Below are 19,872 nucleotides of genomic sequence, written 5' to 3'. Positions count from 1 at the left end.
GTGTGACGAATGTGAATGAAGCTTAAAATTATCGTTGTGTTGTCGTCGTTTACGTCGTCTACGACGACGATAGCGCTTCGGTTTCGAACTTGCTACGTCGTTTATACAGCATTAGAACTCAATGCGTCATGCTTGGCGTTCCAGTTTAACTTGTGCGTTCTACCAAGCATAGTAGTGTGTGGTGTTTCTGTTTTCTTCGTTGAAAGTTTCCCTTTCCGCCCCCGTTTAAAAAAAAAAAAAAATCACAAAACTAAAACACCTTTCTGACAATTCTAAAGAAATTGAAACCTACGCGGTTAGTGAAAAATTATATTAATTCAAATAAATAAGTATTTGTTTCAATTAGTTTTCTTTATCTTTCTTTTTTTCTAAGAAGAAAGTAAATTGTTATACGGTTATCAATTTGTCATTGATAAATCCATAGAAATTGTATTATATTGTGAAAATATTTTGCACAATAATTTTAGTTAAATATAACGTGTGATTTAGGTAAGTCATGATTTCTCTCTCTCTCTCTTTCTATGTTTATTTATATGATAGATAATATAATGTGTATTATCGTATATATATATTATTATATATATTGGATATTATGTATATTTTAAATGTTTAATTATAGTAGATAATTTTCATTTGTTCGTAAGACTATAAAAAACTATGAAAATTAGATAATATAGTCTGATCGATAACACGTGGGTGCTACGAATGAGAACAAATTGCTGTAGCATAGGTCAGGCATAGTAGTAATAGTAGTAATAGTAATAGTAGTAGTAGTAATAGTAGTAGTAGTAGTAGTACGAACGAAGTATTTTAAAATATTAATTAGACGTTTTTATCTATATGAGAACGACCCTATTTCTATTTTTTTGATTTTTATTTTTTTTTCGGTTTAAAATTATTTTGAAAAAAAAGATACGACAACCGAGAACGCAATGGTCACGCTTAATTTTTTAATACATTTTAGATAATTCCCGTAATTAGTTTTTTCTCTCTCTCTCTCTTTTATTTTCTTTTGGGTTTCTTAAGTTTCGTGGGAAACGCGAATGACGTTATCTTGTAGTTATCTGTAAACTACTTTTCTTTCGTACTATATCGTTTCATTTTATAGATAACATTTTTTTATTTTTTTTTTTATTTTCTTTTCCCATCGAAACAAGTCGTTGTTAATGGTATATGTTAAAACTGTACAGTTAATTTGAAATACGTTATCATTTTAGTTCATACGTATAATGATATTTTTAATGACTTACTGATAATGATAAGAGTTGGTTGAAAATTTATATTCTATAGAAAAATATAAAAATAAGTAATTTTTATAAAAATGTACATTGTAGAAATTTTATTTTTTATAATATTAAGAAAATCAAATTTCCATTAGATTACATGAATTTTGAATAAAATTCCCTTTTTCTATTATTTTTATTTTTAAATGACAAATATTTTGACGGAAAAAAAAAAATAAATTGCATGGTTTCGACATAATTCCATAAAAAAATTCAATAACAGAACAATTATTGTGCAATGTATTATGAAAACTTGAAAAGTTCTTTTTTACAATGAAATATTCAAACCCCTTTTTTATGGTTCAACCCCAACATGGTTTAATGATGTTTATCACTGCGTATGTCTCGTAGGGGGTTGTAGACAATTCGGTTTCTCGCGAAAAGGTATAATAAAAGATATCGATCGTTGTTGAAGGTTGGATCTAGTAATCATCCAAGCTGGGCGACGGTAAAGGAAAACATCGTAGGGTCAGAATGGCCGATGAAGCACAAAGAACACCTGAAGTTCCTAAGGAAAGTAAAATCTCAAAACATATTACGGTTGCTTTCAAAGTTGTCGAAATCGTAAGTATCTATTACAATTAATTGATAAATTAAATTATATATAAATATTAATTATAGTAATTAAAAATAAATTAATAAAAATTAAATATTAATATAAATATAATTATATAAATATTATATATACATTATTTTATTATATTATATTTATATTTTTGTTTTTATTTACATTATATTTATATTTATATGTAAATAATAATAATATAATATTTAAATTTTTATATATAAATTATATAAATTAATATATAATAAAATTATAAATATATATAAGAATTAAATAATAATGTGAAATAAAAATAATTGACAAAATAAATTTAACATTTACAGATACTATCCATCTTCGCGATTGGATTAATGGTAGATCCTTTAAATTCCTTTCAAAGAATTTTCAACAAGACACGATTTAAATTAGACGATGCAGCCTTCATTTATGTCACAGTGGCCGGTTATGTTATGATAAATACACTTTTCATTATATGCCATTTACTTGGAGATCGTTTGCCAAAAAGAACGGTAAAATATTTTCTTAATAATTTTTGTATATTTCATACTTTCGTTATCAATACTTTCAGAAACACATAATCATAATCAATATTACTATTATTTAATTAAATTGATTTATATGAGTTGTTCATTTATAATATGATTTTTACAAATAATTCACACATATTGATCATAGGTGTATAGAAGAAATTTTTTGTCGATTAGTTTATACAGCTGACTCATTATTAAAACCACGCGAGACGTTTACGATAATAATTAGTAAACCGCATCAAGGTCTAACACACACATACAGTTATTTACAAGCAACATCTCGTATCCTTCGTGACTAGTTATGCCAACGGATGTAATAGTAGTATCGGCGCACACTTAACGGACGATTGAAGGAACTTTGCTATAACGTAATACATCATGTAAAAAAAACCTGTTGTTTACGAGACTTGCTAAAGCATTTGACTCATGCACTTAGTTTGTCAATGTATTAGTTATCTGATTTGTCTCTTTATTTCCACCTTTACTAATTATGAAAATAATATAAAAGATCTCAACATTTATTTTTTATTTTTTAATTAATTAGACAATGAATTAAAGAATCTCGTATGAAATTGAAACAAATTATTTTGAATATTTTTATTCCATACAGGTAGTTCAATTTTCCAGTTATTTTCACACGTTACAAGGTTAAGGATACAATTAAATTATTATTATGAAGAATTTTTTATTAACATAATCACAAGGAGATGTTGTAATTCATAATAATTAAACTAACACGACAATCTATGAGAAAATGATTTTTTCAATTACGCTTTTGAAAGTATATAACCGATCTTACGTAATTCCTTGTTACGAGTAATCCAATAGGTTTTATTTTTACAAATTTATTTGGAAAAAACAATGTTGATTATTTTTTTATAAATAATTTTGATATTTTATAATACGTAGAAATGATTTTTATTTATTTTTTTTTTTTGTGAGTAATCAAATAGGTTTTACATTTATAAATTTTAAATGACAAAAACAATGTTGATTTTTTTTTAATAAATAATTTTGATATTTTCTAATACGTTAAAATTATTTCCATTTTCTTTTGATTGTATTTTAATCAATTACGTAAATTTTTTACAGATGATATTGTTTGCTTCGTTGGGTGCGATTCTACACATAGTTGCTGGTAGCCTAATCGTTCACAACTGGCGTAACATACAAAGGCCATACTATGGTATAAATAACGAAATATATCCGAGCAAACAATACATGGACATGTTAATATCTTCTGCAGTTTTTGTATTTTTAAATGCATTAGCATTCGTTGCTGAAGTATTTTTAATTTTAAAATTTTCGACTAAGACATGAGAAATAACAAATGTGCGTGAAAAAAGTATTATTTTTCAAATATATAATCGTTAATAATTTTTAAGAAAGATTATTCTTGATCAAAATGAAACAACAAAAACAAAATGAATTATCACCATATGTGTTCGTAAAAAAAAAAAAAGAAAACAAATGTCAAAATTAAATTCATATTTTATTTTTTTAATTAATTTTGCATTTTATCGATCAATAAAATGAATAATTTTTTTATTCTTTTTTTTTAATAATATTATTATACATTTTCGCGCATATCGATATAATTTAGAGTTTTCAGATTTTAATAAATATAAAAAAATAAAAAAATAAAAAAAAACACAATTATTGTACAACGCTAAAGTCCAAAGTTTAAATAATATATCTTGTAAGAAATCTTAATGTTACGTAATTAATTAATACATAAGAACGTATATCTATATACATATATATATATGTAATGAATCCGTCCAAATTTATTAAGTATAATAATAATAATTTGTAAAATCAAACATTAGAAATATTTCTGTAGATTTAGTTTAAAAAAAAAAAAAAACATTTTTTACGTATTTTTATGCGTATTATCAAAGATTATATAAAACAAATTTAATATTAGGAAATTACAAAAAAAAAAACGTGCTATCGTTTATAATACTTGTAATATTTACTATACATATATTATAATTATTTAAATATTATATATACATATATATATCAAATTATCTAACACACAGCAGCACCTTGACCACCTGTACAATTTAGTAATAGACAATTTATGTTAAATACACTTATATTTTTCACTGACATGAATAAATATTATCAACAAAATAATATGTACGATATAATTCAAACAATAAAATAAAATTAAAAAGATACATATATATATATAATCTTACATTTACACGTATATTTGTAAATTCATAAAACATTAATATCGATTATGTGATTTAATTTAATCTCGAGCTACATTCAAGTTGATCTGAAAAAAAAAAACACATTTCAATCGAATATGTTTGATTATGGTTAAATGGTTATCCAATTTACTTTTAACTTACCGCGAATATAAGTTTTATTTGGGAGATGAAAATTAAAAAAAGAAATAAAATTTGAGTTATTTTAATTAATGATACCAAACCCTTACAATGTACCACCATATTATGAACCCAGACCAACGTACGATGACGATTACGAACACATACCGATAATAAAACCCATAAGACTCTTACAATTCGTAAGTATTTTTTATATTTATTTAAAATAATAATTTATAACTATATTACTAGATTATTTTTGTCAATGATTTAGTCATTGTTATCTTCCCTCGTTGGTTTAATCGTTTATACGATCATTTACGGATCACCTTATACAGAAACGGACAAGGTTCTTTTAGTTTTGGTATTTGGTTCATTTACCTTCATAACTTTTATTGACATTATCAGCCAATTTGGTGGAGATCCAATATCGGAAACACCGGTTGGTTTTGCAAAGTATCTATCTAGATATATATATATATATATATTATATTTTTATTATTATTAATATTAAAATAAAAATGTATTTTTCAATAATTTATATAATTTAACCCATTACCCGTCACAATACAAAAATACAAAAAAAAAAAAATTAAATTAAATTAGCTGTATAATAATATTCATACTAATCAAATAGAACTATTTATGCAACAATTGTTTTTTTTTTTAATATATAAAATAAATAAATAATTAAATATGCAAATATATTAATAATATTATAATAATAATATAATATAATAATAAAAATATATAAATTATTAAAAATATATAAAATATATAAAATTATTTTATAATATTTATTATTCATTTAAAATTAAATAATGAGAATTTGTAATATTTTCATAACTTTTAATATTTCATTCTGAAGTTGTAATTATTATAAAAAAAAATTTGATAATGCGTCCCAAAAAAGGCCATAGGTGGGTAATGGGTTAAGTGATTGTTTTTTTAACATATTTATAAATCATAAATTTTAATTTTTTTAGATGTTTCTATTTGGAATAGTCGGTGCAGTATTATTGTTACTAGCTGCCTTTCAAATTTTTAGTATCACTAGAAAAAGCGAAATTAGAGAAATCTGGAGACTAATAACGACCATTGCGTTATCAGTGATTACTTCTGTTTTATACCTAATCGATGTTCTTTTAATTTTTTTATACGGTTATTAAAAGATTTTTTATTATTTTTATTCGAATCATTATTGTCAAATTAATTTTTACGACAAAATTTTATGATCTGTTTAAATAATGTTTTTATTTGTAATAAAAATTTTATTTCTATCAATTGCAAAATATTCGTCTTTTTATTAAATGACCTAATAAAAAATTTTATAATAACTTAAATACAAGTATAGCTATCGTTTTAAATAAAAAAAAAAAAAAAACCATTGGTCCATAGCCAACCCGTGTGATCGAGAAAAAGAAGAGAAATAAAAAAACAAAAAACAAAAGAAATGAATGAACATTGACACAAGTTGGTAAAGAATTATTTGACATAAGGATTCAAATAAATATATATTTCATGTTAGTTCGTAATTAAAGTATGTCCGAGCAAGGTAAGTATTAATAAAAATTATGAAAAAAAAAACGAAATGATCTTTTGCAAAAACAATTCTCTTTATCTTTGTAATCAGATAAAGAACCTACGAACGATGACCAATCGAAACAGCTACTTTATCAAGAAGACAACACTCCTTATACGTCGGTATTAAAACCTATCAGGGTTTTTGAATTTGTAAGTAAAGGTAGATAAGGTAAAATATTTCCTGAGATTCATCAAAAATGAAAATTAATTCAGAAAACAAATTTGTTTTGTTTTTCTTATTGATTTAGATCACTTCGATGTTCCTCTTTTTTCTGGCAGTTTACATAATTTTTATACCAGGTTCACCAATACCTACAATCGTTTGCTTGTTATTAATTATTTTAAACGGTATTTACGCATTTGTCACCAGTCTGGAAATCATTTTTCAATATGGTGTTAAGAGTCTACCTCTCACTCCGGTAAAAATAAATTTTGTTACCCCCTACCCTTAGAATATCAATAAATTAATGTATTTTAACCCTTAGAGTGCTATGGATGCACATATGCATTTAGTAAAAATTACCAGAGTGATCTATCGACGTATATACGTGTTTATTAATATTAATTTAAAATAATGTAATGTTTATATTAATTATTTAAATTATATTCAGAAAGAAAAACTAATTATTAAATATAATTTATTATTAATAAATTATTTCCTGTTCCTACAAAACATTTTAGTTAAAAGTATTCAGCACTCAAAAGGGTTAAACGATTGTACAAATTTAATAGGATCAATTACGTTACTGTTAATATTTAAAAATATATTTTAATACTACTTTGTGTTATAGATGTTCACGTTTTCCATGCTGGGTTTTCTACTCTTTTTTATCGCCAGTTTATTTCTACTTTTTTCACCATACACCAGTGACAATTTTAGATATGTAAAGATGACATTGATATTCTTCAGTTTTGTACTATCGTTATTTTTTCTGATGGACATTTTAATCGTACTAGCGTGAGTCTCGAATTACTTAACAAATTATTTTGTTATTAAAAAAACATATGAGAAGTATAATGATATTTTATTTTATTTTACTTTATTTTATTTCATTTCATTTTATTATTTCATTTTATTATTTTATTTTATTTTTATGTTTTTCAGTATTTGGAAAAATAGATGTGCAAATTACAAAAAGTTTTATCAACAAAAGGAATTATTATTTTTCCCAGAACCAGAAGATCAAACTTTGCCATCTACCGAAGTATATTTTAACGTTGTTATTCAAATATATACGAACGTGTTATTAAAAACAAATATATATTCCCCACTATTCAGATTATTAAACGTGATACTACGACTAGCGTTAGTACGATCAAAGTATCTCCAAAAAACGGTGAAACGATTCAAACCACTAAACCTGATCACAGTTTACGTAAGGTAAGTATAGCTCGTAGACGAGAATATGTGGATGTTCCAACAAGTGTACCATCAGTTGCTGCCGTTAAAGTAGTTGAAATTCAAACGGAACCCAAACACGTAACTGTTGTTGAATCACAGGTTGGTAAATATTAAGAATTGATCAATTTAATTATTCAAATTAAACTTGATCGAATGATTATCATTTGTTTATTTAAAAAAAAACATACATTAACAGACCTGTAAATGTGAACTGAAAGAAGTTTTGGTACAAACCATGAGTAAATGTGAGTTTTGCAATCAACAACTTCAAACTTTGGGAGCACCGTCAACTCTAACAAAAAAAACATCTTCCCAATGTGTACCTTGTTCAACTGTGATCCAACTTTTACGAGGAGGTAGTATTCATTGTCCATGTGATCCCAAGTGAGTTCTTTGTTTCATACTTTGTCTCAAATAATGAATTTTAATTCAACAAACACCAATGATTTACTCCAAATGAACGCGTGTTAATCTCTTATACTTCAAGATTATTTTTTATGTTACACAGTTGCAATTGCAAAAACGAAGGTTTACAGATAGAAGAACAAAAATCTTTGGAACAACATAGGCATAAGAAAAATGATCGATCTCATGTTCAAATACCAAAAATTGATCATAAGGAACAACAAGATACGACGAATAATCAAATTCAACGAGAACGAACGAAAGATGAAATTCAACGAGAACAAACGAAAGATGAAATTCAACAAGAACGAACGAAAGATGAAATTCAACCAGAACAAACGAAAGACGAAATTCAACGAGAACGAGCGAAAGACGATACTAGTCAAGCTTTAACTGGTGAGAATTTTTCATGAAATGTAATTTAAAACTTCATTAAAAAAAAAAAAAATACAGAACGGAGAGAATAATTTTTTCAGTATAAAAAACACTAAATAATATTTCAAAACAATTAATACTTACTATTTTTTTTTACATCTAATACGTGAATAAATTTATACTACATTTTCAATCCAATAAGATTGCATATTTGGTTATAAATTTTGTAGTAAACTCTCTTAATATTATATATTTATAATTAATATAATAATAATAATTATTAATATATAATATAATATAATTATAATTATATAAATATATATATATAATAAATTATTATAATATTATATAAATATAATAATTTATAGTTAATATATTAATATGTTAAATATATATTTTTTTAAATAAAAAAATAAATTCTTTTCTCATAGGTTTCACAAAAATGACTGTAACAGTATATTGTGCAACACCAAGAACATCAATGGAAGTAACAACTTCAACCGGATCTAAAGAAAAAATTGTTACTACGTAAAAATCATTAATCAAAATTGATAATCATCATATTTTTAAACATATCGTACATAAGTGTCTAAAATTATATTATTTTTTCTTTTTAGTCACATACCGTTACAGAAAGGTCTTCCAATTACCGAAAAATCACCGAGAGATGATATTCTGATAGAACAAATTGAAGAAACTGAGCCTAAAACATTATCGATTACTTCTGAAAGTGTCGAATTAGAAAGAAACAATATTATCATGAATGAGGAGGCAAAAGTTCCTGTTCAAATCAAAGATAGTAAAGAAATTACAGGTAAAAGTATCGTATAGAAAATGTGAGAAAGGAATAAAATTCGATAAAACATAAATAAAAATTAAAAAGAAATAAAAAAACAAAACAAATGTACCATTAATTACGACAGTAGATTAATGTAAGTCGAGTTATTGTAAAAAAAGAAAAAAAATTCCATGTTAATAATTATTGATATTATATAATAAATCATAAAAAAAATTTTTGCATATAAATTTTTTTTCTTACAATTAGATTTTTTTATATATTTTGCAGAAAGTATTAAAAGTGATGTTAAAGAATTACGATCAAATCAATTACCGAATAAATCAAGATGTGATACAAAAGAGTGCGATTCAATGCATAAAGCAGGAAAAAGAAAAGAAAACTCTAATATTGTGAAAAATCAAAAATCGACTAAGAAATTAAAATCTAAAAAAAATTCGAAACATAAAAAAGAAGATATTAATACTTATTCGAGATTTTTACCATTGGAAGATGTTAAACCAAGAACTCAAAGATCACACGTTGAACAGGACTACGCAATGAATATGTGCATTTTCACACATTCTTATAAATTAATATTATACAGCAATTCAAGTATTTATATAAATTTAAATAATATTTATAATATTATTTTTTCTCTTACATATTAATTAGACACGAAGTAATCACTGAAAGCCCACATGGTAACAGAAGTAAAATCATATCTTCGGTATTCCAACGAAATAATAAAATCGAACCATGTTACTACATGGAGTGAGTGCTTTTTAAATCATTATATTTAATTTATTATATATTAATTAATATATATATATATATATATTAAATATAACATCTATATATATTTAATTTAATTAACATAACATATTTAAATATTATTATAATTATATTTATTAATTGATATTATTATTAAATTATATTTTATTATTATTACAATTATAACTACAATTATATTTAATTTTATAATTAAATATAATATATAATATATAATTAAATTAAATATATAATAAAATAAAAGTACAATTAATTTTTTTATATATTTCTAACATTTATTTATCAGAGAATGTGATAATTATGCTGTTCAAACGGAAGATCCATGCTTTCAATGCGTCGACATTCCAGCAGTTGGTAAACTTTGAATTACCTATTATAATTTTATCAAAAATAATAAAAGACAATTAAAAAAACGATCCTTTTTTATTTTACATATTTTGAAGAAGATGTATACTACTCTCCAGGATGCAACTACGACAGTTACAGACATATGCACAGTATGTAAAAAAGAAAAGGTAAACGAAAATTATTACTTTAATTTTTTTATAACAATTTTAATATTTAAATTATTATTCATTGAATGTTTATTCACGTACAGATTCCGCAAACCGATATATTTCAGTATTCTAATATCTACAAGGATAACGAAGGAAGAATTTGCTGCGATTTGTGTGCACCTTCACATTCAAATAAAGTAAAGAAAAATTATATATATATATATATATATATATATAATATAAATAATATTAAAAAACAATTATTTATGATTTTATTAATAAATCATTTTATTTAGATACCGATTATTATAAATGAAAGCAAAGATATCTTACAAAAGTGTTCTGTTTGTGGAAATTTTCCATGTATAATTGATGCTCGTAGCATAGGTGTTGTTTATGTAAGTTTTTTTATTTTTATAAAATACTTTATTCATTTCATTCACAGATATATAAATATATCTAATTTAAATTAATTATAATGTTTACAGAAACACGATGAGAAACCTTCTTACTGTATGAAATGTGGCAAATTACAATCTTGAAATATATCTGTGATATGTAATTTATTATAAATCGAAATGTAAGTCATTTATAATTTATAAAATTTTTTAGAAATGCGATTAAAATATTATTTAGATTATAATCTAAAAAATGTTAATTGAAAAATTAACAGAGACGATACATGTAAATATAATTATCTTAATAGATATATTTATTTTCAACATAATACACTGTAACATAAAAATAATTTCATTTGACAATTAATAAATTCATTTTTCGCTGATATCTATTAAAAAAGAGGAGAAAAATGAAGAGAAAAAAAATACATGATACACAAAATTAAATCTTTTTATCCTATCCAATTATTCTTTTTACACTTTGTGTAAATTACAATAGAATATATTTTAAATTAATGTTTAAATATTAATATTGTTGGTAGATAAAAAGAAAAAGAAAAAATGTGATAGATTACTGATTGTAAAGATATTGTATATATTATTCCTTTGTATTTATAATATGTAATAATAAAATATTTAAAGAACGCGAAAAATATTAGAAAATAAAATAATAATAAAATAGATATATAATATAATAATGAGGATAAAATGATAATAATCTTAACTATACATTATGATATTTAAATAGAAAACGTGATCTCTATAAAAAAACGATAATATTGAATCAAATGAATGTTCTCCTATTAATATGATTAATTATTGATTATAATTACTTAACGTCATTATAAAGAAAACCTTAATAAGAATTACATGAATAAGCATATCTTTGTAGGATTATGATTGATATGCTTAATAACGATTAATCTAATTAAGAAATAAAATAGAAAATTAAAATTAAAAAAGAAGAAGTTATCCAGAGATCATAATTTTCGTTTAAGAATCGGTCTACCACCTTTAGAATATTTTAATATGTTAAAAACGTTATCATTTTGATCACAATCACAGAAATCACAAGCTAATTGTTTTTGAACGTAACAACATTTCGATTGATTTACCAAATTAATGCGATTATCATTATATTCTTGTTCGAAATAATAATTCGATCCAATAGAATAAGAAGAAGAAGAAGAAGAAGGTACATTATTCGTTACATTATTATATTTTGTAACATCTTTGTAAATAGTATTTTGTGGATTGTAAGTGTCTATTATCAATTGATTTTGTTGAACATCTTGCAAATTATTGATATTCAAATTTTCTTGACTTTCTTCTTGTTTTAGACAATTATAATTAGATACATTTGGTAAACAAATGAAACAACACGGATTAGATTTTTGATCATGTTGATTCAAATTCGTTGAATCATTTTGATTAGAATTATCATTTAAATTAGAATAAGATTGTAACATACTGATTACTTGAGAATATGGATAGGATTGTATGAATTCTTCTTTCGGTTGTAACAAAGTTTTTCTATCATTGAAGGGAGTTACATGATTCAATGTTAAATCGTTTTGATCCAATGATGATCCTTCGATATTATTACTGGTAAATATTCGATTATTTTGTTGAAAAAATGATAATGTGTGAGGATTCAGATTAGATGTAAGATAATTATTCGAAAATACTATTGTAGATGAACGAGTGTTTGGTTGAATGATTTTTTTTCTTTCTTGAAAACTCGACTTACTGGGTTTTACAAAATCCTTTGCTAAAAAAAAATTATTGGATTTATTTTTAAATTAATTTTTAAGCTTACCTATATATATCGGAATATATTTGTTATAGGAGATGATTAAAAAATATTTCAAAATCAATAAAATTAAAAAACAATTTAGATAATAATTTTAGTTACCATAATTCATAATTTTATTTGCCAAAGAAAACGATGGCAAGGATTCATTGACGAATCTTTTTGAATAATTTATACTGTTGTTGTTGTGGTTATAATAATTTCCGTTTGCGTTAAAAGTTAATTGGTCACCTATTTTTGACAATTTTTCAGTCGATTTTGAATACCTTTCTGTAGAAGGAACGTATACCTTCTTCAACGTGATCCTACCATCCTCATCGCAAGTACCACGTTCCTCAAACTGTCATCAGCAACTTGCATTTTACTTATTATCTAATATTAAATTTCTTTTATTCTTATTAATCGCAATTTGCAAGAAAATTATTTTGTTTTTTAAATTTTGTCTACATCGACGATCGATAAGAACACATACTTCTTTATCGACATTATTTTTCATGCGAAACTAAAGATCTTATCAATCATCGGTTACACATGAAATACAAATTGAATTATTTTTCTACAAAAATGTATGAGTTATTAATCATATTAATTATTAATTTACGTAATAATTCGTGTTTGCGAAAGATGAGGATTTCGACAACAATCATAAACAAGTTCACTATCAATCTTTTTATGTTGACTTCGAATAAAAAATTGTTTATATCAAAATAACATTTACTTGGGAGGTCTAAATCGATATCCCCTAAAACAACACAAGATAACCTTTACTAATAAAAAAAAGATAACGGATTTAGTAACATACTTATCGACACAATTTCATGTAAAACGATAAAATAACAATTCTAATATTATTAAAATTTCAAAAAACGTTAATTTCTATAATAACCACTGCAAATAAAATTCATTTAAAGTTTACAAAAAAACTACTTTGCATGCAATAATAACTGGTGCCGTTATACCTAATAAGAGAGATAAAAAAGAATAAAAATAAAGATAAAAATCATCTATAGGATGCAAACAAATATACAAAATATAATTTGTTATAATGAACGATAATAAGTTCGATCTATGTAATAGTAAAATTACTAACCATTTCAGCCTTCGCAAGGTATACCCAAAGTTTACGCCATGTGCTGAATTTCTTTTGTTCACTAAAGTTGTATCGCATTTCTTTCGAAGCGTATCTGGTCGACAATGGGCTTCTATAATCACTATACACGTTATTCTCCATCTTCGTTTTACTTTAAAACCGGCACAGGTAGTAATAATAATCTTTAATAAAGATAATAACAAGATAGCTGTCACTTGCAACACGACCGCACGGTATCCACTGTACGACTGAGGTGAGGAATACAGCAGCGCCGTCGGTAGCTACTAGTAGCGCTACTCAGCGGACGTTTGGGAACTAACAGTGTCCGTCGATAATCCAACGTTACCGCGGGAATTTTTGAAATCGTTAAACTAATTTACATTTGTTACCATGAGTTTCATTACAATTTTACGTAAAAAAATGTTAATTAAATATTCAAAAAAACAAAATTATATAAATATAATACATCAAATTTTAAATTTCATTTTTGATCATTTAAATATAAGTAAATAAATTTTACAATAATTCTTTATATTTCTATTCGATATTCGTTAATGAAAAATATATTGAATTACTTTTGTTCTTTTATTGAATAAAAAGATAATGCATATGGTGGCGTGTGGAAGCAGGAAATTCGTAAGGCCGTGAAAAAATATTTTAAATTGAAGGTACTGCAAGGACGTTCGCATGTGATCCAACACGATTTTACCAAACGATTCATATTTGAAGGAATGAACTCCGGGGGGTGGTGGCAACTTTTCTCACGAATAGTAATAACGTTCGTATAGAGAAATAATCGAACAGCGAAAGTACCCACGTTCCGTTTTTTACGTGAGACCTGAGATAACCGACGTCATTGTTCTTCAAAGACGCTTGGAAAATGACGATTTACCTTTCTTATCTTTTGCAAACACGAATTACACTTTTTTTTCGTCGTTCTTTTTAAACATTCGTCAAAATTTTTTTACGGATAACAACACGTCTTTAACGAAATCATTTTTTGATTACATTTGTCGTAACAATTTTCATTGCAAATTAACGACAAATACATATTAATTATCGAATCATTCATTTAAATATAATTCACATTAGAATGATCCAATCAGAATACTTCAAGTATACTTACCACGTCTGTCGGACGGAAAGTAGGATTTGCCCAATCAACAATAACTTTACTATTAGAAAATAGAGAAGATGTTAAGGGTAGTAATCGTTTTCTACTTATTGCGGCTCCTCTATGAGTTTGATAATTTATTATTGCGTAACATTCTGGTTCATTATAGTTACGATAAACTAATACTTCCTTAACTTCATCCGTGGTATCATAAATTCGCTGAAAATTTGTATGCAATTATTTTTCATATTTTTTTATATAATAATTAATAATTTAATAAGTAACAAGAAAACATTAATACCTGAACTACTTCTTCAGCTTTGATATTCAAAGGTAATTGTTTAATTAGTAAACGACAATGGTTAATACTATTAACGACACCTATTCTATGACCAGGACAAATTTCATAATAATTCAGCTCCTTAACAGCATGATATGCATCTTCCGGTTTGGTATACATTATGAAACAAAACCCACGATTCATTCCTGAGAAATCCATCATTAAACGAATTTCATAAATACGTCCAATCAGACTGAAGATCGGATATAAATCAGGTTCGAAAATTGTACGTGGTATTCGACCTACGAACACCTCACATTTTGGATCAGGAGCTGGACCGGTCCAATTCAAAGGTGGTCCAAATTTTCTTTGTCCATTGATTTGCGTTATCTGATAATTATAATCCAATTCCAATTGTAACAGTTTTTTAGTAGTTTCCTCCAAGTCCGGAATTTTATTATTTATTTTTGATGAATTCGATAAAAAATGTGCGTTACCTAAGGGAAAAATATTCGTTTATAATTCTTTGTTTTTTTCTTGAATAAATAAATCTATTCGTATTTTAATAATTCAATAAATCGTAATACAATTAATCATTTTAACATATATCAATTTAGAATGAATTCATTTTTAAAATACACATTATATACTATATTTTTTGAAAGTAAACTTAAACGATCGATTTAATACAAGCGATAAATATCCTCAACAAAGGGGATCGATAAGATTAATCGTTGTTCAAGTAACAGAATTCGTTTGTCTATTTTTATGCAGGATGTCGCAATACTAATCAATCGATGCAATACGATAATAAAATATAATTTATTTTATTTTATAAATTATATATGTATATATGAATGTATAGTATTTTTTTTTTTTTAACTAACAAAGATATCAAACATGGTATTTTATATCATAATCATGTAACTGGAAAAAAAAACATCTTCATAAATAATCAATAAAAATAGTGAATATAAAACAGAAAAATTAATTAACAAAGTTATTTTTTTTTTAGACTGAAACAATTGTTGTTGTTACAATAACAGTTTGATTATCGATTATTACGTTGTTCTTTTTATTTAACATCTCATTGTCGAATATCAGAAAATATCGAATATATTAAACGATAATTAAAAAATAAAAACAATAAAATATTAAAAAATAAAATTTCACAGATTACAACGATACACAAAAAAAAGAGACATAAATGACCTACCCTCTTTGTTTCCATTTCGATAGATCGTCCTCCTTGAGGTGAGCATTTTCAAAATTATTTATAATTTTCCGATCAATTAAATAATCTCGATTTTATTATAATATATTAATATTACTTTTTTTTTTTTTATTCACCACCCGACTTCGAGAAACTTCAGCGGAGAAAGAAGAACTAGAGGAAGAAAAAAAAAAGAAATGGAGACAAAATCCACGACAAAGTTCACGACGAATAATAGTTTGTTTAGAAATCAAGCGTAGGTTGTCACGAACTGACGACCAATCTTTCATTAAATTTTCTATCCTCCCCGAACTTGGTTTCAAAGGGCCTTGTGTATTAAGGGTCAGATGGCGCTTATTTCGAATCTCCCATTGGTCAAATTTTCCTCCTTTATTCTCAATTTCGTTTATCAATTTTTCTTTTTTTTTGTTTCATTACACGTGTCGATTCTTCATATCGCTTTTATAATCGAAATTTATAATCGAAAGATTTGATTACGTGAAGCATGCATTAATTCAGACTTTCAAGGCTATCTCGTTGACGTTCATTTTTATAAACAACATTCATCCTTCAATTTTTTTTTCTTTTTCTTTCTACATTTATAACAAAGAATTTATAACGAAATATTTTATCAGATTGATCTATACTACAATTATTTATTTATTTATTTTTTTTTTTTGAATGAACTAATGAATTTATTGATTTTATCGATTGTATGAAAAATATTTCAACATATTTTCAAATTGTATATCGAAAAATTGTAATATATTGAAAGATAGTATTTCATTCAAGAATATTTACTATAAAAATTAACAATAATATTCTATGACGTAAAAGAAACAGTTAAAAGTATAATATCCTTTCGTTATCATTCCTAGAAATCCGATACTTTTTCGTAGATTATTTTTTATTTCAAATAATATTTTGATATTGGGAAAGACGATTGCTTTGTCGGTTTTTCTTTAATCTTTTCTTTTCTTTTCTTCTTTTAAATACGATATCCGTTAGATTTAAAGGATCGAGTTTATTTGTGTGTATCAAGGAAATCCTTATCGCAAAACAATCAACGAGTAAATAACATATATATTTATAGGGTTGTCCAAAATAATATGTAATAAATAATAATACAAAAAATATAGAAATATCTTTGAAGTATTTTTATTAAACGTAAGGATGTTCATTCTCAACACGTTATAAAAAAATATTATAAAAATATTATAATATATTATATAATGTATTAATATTAATTATAATGTATTATATAAATTAATAATATATTATAAAAATAATATTTTATAATATTTTTATAATATTCTTTTTAATATTCTTTTTAATACATTATAAAAATATATATATTTATAATGTATTAAAAAAATGTTATAAAAATAAATGAAAAAGAAAAATTCCACCCTGTATATATACACGACTAAACATAATATAACGAAAAAATAAAATGTTTCCAATTTAATTACAATCTCGTTGTAGTAGTAAATTCAAGTGTCAATGTATTGGAAAGAAAAAAGAATTGCGTTTTCTCTGAATTCTTATATTGAAATGAAAAGATGAGGAAATCAGACATTTGTTTTATTTTTCTACGTTCAAATGTATCTTGAATTTGACGAATATACAAAGCCGATAAAATAAAATCATAAAATTAACGAGGATTTGTGAAAGATGAAATAAGTAGATAAAGATTTATTCCTTTCTTAACCGTTTGCGTACCACGAGCCACTTTCGCGCTCTTCAGATTTTGTGTCGAGAAAAGCCAGGGCATTTGGCCGAAACCGACAATTGACGGTCCACCCGATATTTGTAGAAACGCGCTCAGTTTTTCAGACGCTTAAAATACGTCGCGCGTCGCATCGCTGCCAGTAACCAATTTGTCTTTGGTTGTTACCTATTCTAAATTAATAGTATATATATATATATATAAATATATATATAAATATATATATATATATATATATATATATATATAGTACATAGTATATTTTTTGTAAAATATGTTATAAATTAAAAATATGAAAAAATGTAAAAACAAATAATATTTTATTGGAAATAACTTTTACTCTTCGGCTTTTTTCGACACATAATAGAAGGAGCGCGATCGCGCTCCTTGGCGTTTGTCGATCGTGTTTTTTCAAAACCCTCTGGTACGCAAACGGTTAAATGTAATTTCGTAAAATAATTATGTAATGGTTAGAATTAGAAAAAAAAAAAGAAAAATTGAGAGCTAACCATACATATGTATGTAAATATGTGTATGTGTATATAAATACTTACATATATATTATATGGAGTGATAAAAAGAAAGATTCTGACGCACGATGGGTTAGTCATTCTTGAAGATTTGCGTGTAATAGGATGAATTTCATAAAAATAATGCGTAATTAGACGTTTGTGAATATCTTGATATATATAATTAAAAAAAAAAATAATAAAGGGAGACGAATTTATCCTTTATATTTTATATCTATATCTATATATAAACATATTACTATTTTTTATTAAATAACTACACATATTTTTGTAAATAATAATATATTTACAATATAAATGTTTTTAAATTTTATTATTTTATTATTTTGTAAATAATAATATATTTATTATATAAATATTATTATATAAATTTATACGCGTATACATGCATCACTATTTTTTATTAAACAACTAAATTTTTGTGTTTGTGAATAGTAATATATTTTTACTAGTCACACACACAAAGATACAATGTGAAAAATAAATGAAACATTCATTTTATCACCTTTCTTTCGAATTTCGTAACGTTTAGGTTTCATTGACCAAACCCAACGTTGAAAACTGACCAAGTTGAACATTCTTTACATTAACACGGCACACTTCCACTTTAAACTTATCTAATCATCATTGTTATTGTCACACAAGAGCGTCCCCAGTACCTTTTATACAAAAAAGAAATCTATAGTTTTTGTATTTTACATATTATTTAAATCAATTGATCATTTATGTATATATCATTGCAAAAATAAATCATTCTCTTTCTCCATTACGTAATTTCTCAATTACATAAGTTCATCTTTTTCCTCAATTAACGATCGAATCTGCTACGATCTGACAAATCTAATCATTATATTTTTTTTCGTATTCAGATGAATCATTTCCTGCATCAACTGATGCATCACTGCTTGAATGAAACGATTTTTTTTTTAATTTCACTGTATAAATCTTCAAGAAATTGTATTTTTATGTTTTTATCGTCGAATTATTTTCAAACTATTCAAACGTCAAATAAATTTATATATATATATAAATAAATGATTACACTTATGTATTAATAATTATGACAGTGAATTAAATAAAAAAAAAATTACTCAAAAATTGGTGATTATTTATATTATAAATTAAATCATTTCATAATAAATAATTACTGTTAAC

The 19,872-nt window shown here is 24.6% G+C and overlaps 6 protein-coding genes across 7 annotated transcripts in view; 3 read left to right on the top strand and 3 right to left on the bottom strand.

Moving 5' to 3' along the window:
* Positions 1–14,107, bottom strand: part of Adsl (adenylosuccinate lyase) — a 30,622-nt gene extending 16,515 nt beyond the window's left edge. Inside the window, exon 1 of the mRNA XM_015324776.2 lies at positions 13,852–14,107. Coding sequence (XP_015180262.2) covers positions 13,852–13,992 — 141 coding nt within the window. The 5' untranslated portion in view covers positions 13,993–14,107. The remainder of the gene's footprint in view (positions 1–13,851) is intronic.
* Positions 115–4,493, top strand: LOC107068440 (uncharacterized). Of its 2 annotated transcripts, none has more exons than XM_015324813.2 (4): positions 115–489; positions 1,699–1,847; positions 2,172–2,357; positions 3,471–4,493. In XM_015324813.2, exons 2-4 carry the CDS (start codon positions 1,758–1,760, stop codon positions 3,696–3,698), a joined length of 504 nt encoding a protein of 167 aa, XP_015180299.1. In that variant the 5' UTR covers positions 115–489; positions 1,699–1,757; the 3' UTR covers positions 3,699–4,493. The 2 variants fall into 2 exon arrangements, with proteins under 2 accessions (XP_015180299.1, XP_015180290.1); XM_015324804.2 differs by having other exon boundaries at positions 116–295.
* LOC149031058 (uncharacterized) lies at positions 7,088–9,945 on the top strand. The gene is made up of 6 exons (XM_089176818.1): positions 7,088–7,805; positions 7,903–8,090; positions 8,215–8,507; positions 8,918–9,014; positions 9,104–9,418; positions 9,553–9,945. Exons 2-5 carry the CDS (start codon positions 7,942–7,944, stop codon positions 9,315–9,317), a joined length of 753 nt encoding a protein of 250 aa, XP_089032944.1. The 5' UTR covers positions 7,088–7,805; positions 7,903–7,941; the 3' UTR covers positions 9,318–9,418; positions 9,553–9,945.
* On the top strand, positions 9,898–11,208 carry LOC107068449 (uncharacterized). The gene is made up of 6 exons (XM_089176819.1): positions 9,898–10,035; positions 10,340–10,407; positions 10,497–10,568; positions 10,652–10,747; positions 10,847–10,948; positions 11,039–11,208. The coding sequence occupies exons 1-6, from the start codon at positions 9,963–9,965 to the stop codon at positions 11,090–11,092; spliced, it is 465 nt and encodes a 154-aa protein (XP_089032945.1). The 5' UTR covers positions 9,898–9,962; the 3' UTR covers positions 11,093–11,208.
* Positions 11,604–13,828, bottom strand: LOC107068434 (uncharacterized). Its single transcript, XM_015324790.2, has 2 exons — positions 12,864–13,828; positions 11,604–12,719 (listed from the first exon to the last, which is right to left on the bottom strand). Exons 1-2 carry the CDS (start codon positions 12,871–12,873, stop codon positions 11,929–11,931), a joined length of 801 nt encoding a protein of 266 aa, XP_015180276.2. The 5' UTR covers positions 12,874–13,828; the 3' UTR covers positions 11,604–11,928.
* A 37-nt stretch (positions 14,108–14,144) lies between the features above and the next one.
* LOC107065668 (RNA-binding protein 47) lies at positions 14,145–18,232 on the bottom strand. The gene is made up of 4 exons (XM_089177034.1): positions 18,181–18,232; positions 15,267–15,742; positions 14,978–15,184; positions 14,145–14,222 (listed from the first exon to the last, which is right to left on the bottom strand). The coding sequence occupies exons 1-4, from the start codon at positions 18,230–18,232 to the stop codon at positions 14,145–14,147; spliced, it is 813 nt and encodes a 270-aa protein (XP_089033160.1).
* Positions 18,233–19,872: the final 1,640 nt, after the last annotated feature.

The sequence above is a fragment of the Polistes dominula genome, unplaced genomic scaffold, assembly GCF_049000335.1.
Source record: "Polistes dominula isolate Pdom_NZ unplaced genomic scaffold, Pdom_raw_medaka contig_12, whole genome shotgun sequence".
Taxonomy (NCBI): Eukaryota; Metazoa; Arthropoda; class Insecta; order Hymenoptera; family Vespidae; genus Polistes; species Polistes dominula.
The sequence above is the reverse complement of the archived record's forward strand: the minus strand, read 5'-3'. Positions and strand labels throughout refer to the sequence as shown.